We start from the raw sequence: 5231 nt of genomic DNA on the forward strand, positions 1-5231 counted from the left end.
GCAGTGCTTGGCTTCCAGATGAAATGTGTTTCAGCTTTTTTTCTCCTTTTTTTCATTGTGACACACAACGCACCCTGCAGTACAGCTCTTCCTCGCGGAAGACAACCTCTTTACACATGATCCTTATGAGAGGTCTCTACTCAGCGGCCCTGAAAAGCCTTCTAACAACAGTTTCATTTGTAAATCAGTGAGGGGAGAAGTGGGTTCCGGTAGAGCTGGAAGTGGCCCGAGACAACTTGTCTCAATGGGGCAAAATAACTATTGTTATCGAGCTTAACAAAATGGCACAGCATGGGAGACACGCCGAGCCAGAGAGCAGCTGGTTGTAATTCACACTGGTTTTCAGAAAACACTAATCGTTCCCGAACAGACCTCTTTGAGGATTGGTCTTCCCTGCATTTTCAATTTGTCACTTTCTCTTATGATAAGGTCAGCGGTGGCAGCACTTCCTGACATTAACAGCTGTGGCTTTTAAAAGGGTCATTGTGGAACTACTAATTGCAGTAATTTCATTAGCATAAATTATTTATTCTGCCATTCATTTATCTCCAGGGTTTGTGGGTTTGGTTTTTTTTTAATACTACATTGTACTTTTCAATATATGCCCATTCAGGGTTGTAGGCAAAGGAAATTATTATTGCTAATTTAGCCTTCTGTATTAAAAAAAAAAAGGCAAACAAAAAAGAGTTGATACAGTAACAAAATCTGATTTAACTGCAGTTCACTAGAAAGCATAAAGTAGCTTGAAGCCAATAATGAAGATTAGGCTGGTACGAATGAAACCCATTCAATAGTCCTGAAGACAACTGAGCAATAAGCCTATGTACAATCTGAAAGGAAATATAAGGTTGAAGCCTGTTCATTCTCATGCAGTCTCTCTCTATTCTACGTCTTGGCTGACTTTTAAGCATGCAAAAAAACCCCCCACCCTCAATGCAAATTATGAGTAGCGTTTAGACAGGAGTTTTACCCTTTTGCTTTCCTCGGGATGTAAATTAGTCACTACCAAATTGATAAATCTTAGCTCTTCGCAGTTAAGTCGAGCTAGCTGAAACACGCCAAGCAAAGGGCAAAAAAACCAATGTCACTGAACTTGAATGCATCCCACGGGCAGTCATCAAAACTGAGAATAAAACCAAGCCAGCGTGCGTCTGAAGGAAGAGGTAGCTGGGAAGTGAGTGTGGGGAGTGTAAGAGGCAAGGGGAAAAAGGCAAAAAAGTTACTTCAAGGTTCTTCTTTACCATACCACATGTTGTAAAATACTTTGGAGTGCAATAAATTGAGAGTATAATGAATTTATCCTTGGTATGCTTAACAGTGTGCACTGTTTGGTGCTGAGCCCCAGAGGAGCGGCATACAAGAGAGCAACAGCGAAATACTCAAGGGCGATGTCAGAGATGTACGCTGCTGTTATTTTCAAAGGGATGGATGAAACAACCCTGACTTTTTTATTCTGTACTCAGTGCTGACGTGAAACCAGCTGAAAGTAAGGAAGAGAGATTGGGTCATGTTGAATTTGGAGACTGAGTCATTATTTCAAAATACTACAGATCATGTTTTATACCAAATGAGGCACTTCTGTAAATTTGTTAAGCTCAGTATATGGATTTCAGAATCTCTGCACACTGTTCTTTGCTTGTGCTATTTTTAAATGCAAGTTTAGCAATTTGAGTGCTGAAACAGAAGGGGGCTCTTTTCCTTTCTTTTCTCCCAAGAAATCAAAGACATCCTAATTGATTAAGTCTCTGATACTCTCCATTTCTCTCCAAATATCTCTGAACTCACTGTCTCTTGTCCTTAACCTGCACATTGTCCAATGTCCTTCCAAGTGAAAAGGGGCTCACGGGACTTATTTTCAACAGGCACCGTAATTAAGACAGGATCACTGTCTGTTCAGATACTTTCACACAGGGCAGAAGGGACATTCACAGCATCCTTCATAGCACATACTGGTGCTGCAGCTCACATCTCCCTGCTGAGCTCAATCTGCCCCGCTTCTTTCCCTGGATAAACTGTATCTTCCAGAAAAGTACCTAGACTTGCTTGGAAGATAGATGGAGAATCTAAGACTTCCTTCTCAACTCCTACAACCACTGGGATTTTTGTACGGTTTTCTCTCACCGTTTAAACCCGTAATTTTTCCAGTTTTTGTTACAGCAATGTAGATATGATGTCATATTTGTGTTGAACTTTTAAGAGTGGGGAAAAAAAAAAAATCAATAGCTTAACTTCAAGCTACCTTAATTAAAAATAATCTGTGATGTTGTTACAGAGTGATGAACAAAAAAACCTATCAATTACTATGGAAACTCTGAAAAAGGACAATTAAGAGCTAATTGTCACGTATGCCAAAATAATCACTCAGCAATAGACCTCGCACTGCTCATCGTAAGGGACAGTTTCAGTTACAGTACGTTTCAGAAGTCCAGGCATACATGAGCACTGGCTAATAAGACTTCTCTACTAAGAACGAACAAAAGGCTTTCCTGAAATATCTAAAATTTGCAAGTGAAATGTCGTATTAACACACCCGCACTAGAGATGAGAGAAGGAGGGGAGACCACCTCCCATAAATCTCTGGCGGAGAGGGGATGGCAGACTGCAGCTAAGATTCTCTCTTCTTCAGGGTGGTCCTTTTCCACCCAGCCCCTCTCATTCTTTTGATATTCTAATACATCTCTGCAGCTCTCCTGTCCCTCCTCCCTTTATTAACTATTTTTCTGCGATCGTTCTCCCTGCACCTCCCTCTTACTCCTCCTCAGACTCTTTGCTGTACACCTCTCCTACCTTTCTGGTTCAGTTTTGTTTCTCTTCTGTCTCTCTTGGTTAAGTCCCCCTTCTCTGCCCCCATAACCCATCATAGTTTCCCCGTTATTTCAACACCTCTCTTCCAGCTTCACTTTTTCAAATCCTTCCCCTGTCTCCTCCCAATATTTTTTGCATTCTGTTGTCTCGTCTGTTGGTCTTATCAGCTGTACACGCAGACATGACTCAGGCACCCAGTACTGCTTTACAAATGTTGATGACACAGAAAGCTTAACTCACTGTCAAGAAAGTGTCATGTTATTTTGTTAGTTGCCATTTATTTTACTTGCTGGGAACAGAACAGGAAAGATATTTACCAGGAGCAGTTAACACCAATGTGCAAAAGAGACTCATGAACAGTTGCTTGGGTCAGTGATTTCCTTCCTAAATATCTACAAAAGGAATTACATAGGAACATAATCCTTAAATAAAAAAATAATTAACCCCCTAAACAGTTTCATTATTAAAAGCCTACATTCTGATGACCAGATGTCTTTTCAAAGCAGCAAAATGTAATTAATTAAGGATTTGAAAAAAACAGGCATTTAAGTCAAAACAAATTCTGTTCTCTTTTCTCCATGTAATTCCAGCAGTTTCTTTAAAATAAAAGGGAATATGCAAGTTGGTATCACATTAAAAAAAGGGCAAAACACCCACATAGCCCACCAGACCACAAATTACTATCCTAATAACACTTTAAATCCCTCAATGTGCTGTTGCCATAAAGAAGAATATGGAAATTATAAACAACAAGGGTTTGCAAACGCCTCTCTTGCAGCCCTATAGGAGGCATCCGAATGCCGCCGGAGCGCGGGTGCCAGCCGGCAGCCTCCGCAGCCTCCGCAGCCCCTCTGCCTCGCACAAGCCCTCGGGAGGGGAAAGGGCCCACGGGGTGCCCTGGAAGCAGCCCCAGGCATCCCTGCAGACTTCCCCAGCTCCCTTGGCTTCGCTTTCCTGACGACTCCGTGCATTTTGTATGGGATTGAATGGAGGACAAATGCTGTAAGTGCATCAATCTCTCAGGCAGAGACTTGCTCGGGGACTGGCACTACTGTTGACTAAAACCAGAAGGCTCTTCCTTGGGCATTCCTGAAATCCTCAGTCTCTCATGATTACAAATCCTCTATACAAATAAATGATGCCAAATATAATACCACTCCAGAATGAAACTACTGCAACCCCAATGGCTGAAAGAAAGTAAATCTTTTCTGGATCTGTGTGAATTATTCTACCAGCAAACACCTGAGCAGTCTCAACGCCAGCACGGTAACATTGTCCCATGCTGGGTGGGACAACAGAGGCAGCTTGTTAAAACTCTTAGAAGAATATGAGAATATTCCTTTTTCCTGAAAGGAAACTCATTAGCGCATGATTTTATTCTGAAAACAAGTCACACGCGAGATCAATCAGGAACAAAAAGAGAAAAATTGCCCAGATATTAAAACTCTAAATGCATTTGCCATGTAGTTACAGGGGAAATTTTCACCTGCTGTGTTGCTGAACAGAGGGAAAACTCTTCTTTAGTTAGTGTGTAGTGTCTACCGCAATATTTCAGCCTCACCTGCTACAGAACTAGTGAATATATTTAACCGTATTGAAAAGGGTTAAATAAATTCCGTATCTGTAAGATCCTACAAAGACTAGAATTGTAGGATTCTGCAAAGATAGTGCTATGAATTACACGCCTCTCTCCACTTCTCTGCCTGTGCTAGCCAGCTTTCTAAACCCCGCTGAAGGAACCGGGCAGGGACACGCCATAAAAATTCAGCGTTTAGCAGAATTTAGCGAGCTTGAGCAACACCGAAGGCAACAAGTATGCAAATAAGGAGCAAAAAGAGCATTGTTTTTTTCAGCTTATTCAGTTACCAATCTTTCAATTATCTTCGTTGCCTTCTTAGAAGAGCTTGAATGAGCTGATGAGCTTGAAACTCTGTACCACGACCCCCGGGGCTTCCTCAATGAACCTCCCGCTGACGCAGCGCGGGCATCCCGCGGCCGCCCGCGGGACCAGTCAGTCGCCGCGCAGTTAACTACGGCTGGGAACTTCCCAGCTCGCGCTCGCAGCGTGGCACCGGCCGCGAGGAAACGGAGAGAAACACAGAACAACCTGCAGAGAGGAGGGAGGGAAAACAGAGAGAAAAGAATCGCACGGCAAGCCGAGGCGATCAAAGAAAGGCATGCAACGAACCGTGGTCCAGCGCCGGCGCCAGCCAGGGCGCGGCTGAGGTTCCAAACCAAATCTGGCAGCTAATAAACTTCATCAGCTACCTTGAGCAAATAGATTTTAATCCCTTTCCACTGTACAAACACAGCATACTTGCAGTTTCCTTCCTCTCCCTCCACGTTGGTATCAGTTACCCGGTTTGATAGCTGTAACTAATAATGCAGCCGCAGGGACTGGCTGGGGCGCCGGCCGCCCGGAAGGA

General features: G+C 43.1%; 1 protein-coding gene across 1 annotated transcript in view; it reads right to left on the reverse strand.

The window, feature by feature from the left end:
* Positions 1-5231, reverse strand: part of DNAH11 (dynein, axonemal, heavy chain 11) — a gene marked incomplete at its 5' end in the record, with an annotated part of 110610 nt that overhangs the window by 61057 nt on the left and 44322 nt on the right. The window contains 3 exon segments of the mRNA XM_010294342.1: positions 4742-4782; positions 4785-4881; positions 4883-4912. Of these exon segments, the coding sequence (XP_010292644.1) occupies positions 4742-4782; positions 4785-4881; positions 4883-4912 (168 nt within the window).

The sequence above is a fragment of the Phaethon lepturus genome, unplaced genomic scaffold (genome assembly GCF_000687285.1).
Source record: "Phaethon lepturus isolate BGI_N335 unplaced genomic scaffold, ASM68728v1 scaffold6249, whole genome shotgun sequence".
NCBI lineage: Eukaryota > Metazoa > Chordata > Aves > Phaethontiformes > Phaethontidae > Phaethon > Phaethon lepturus.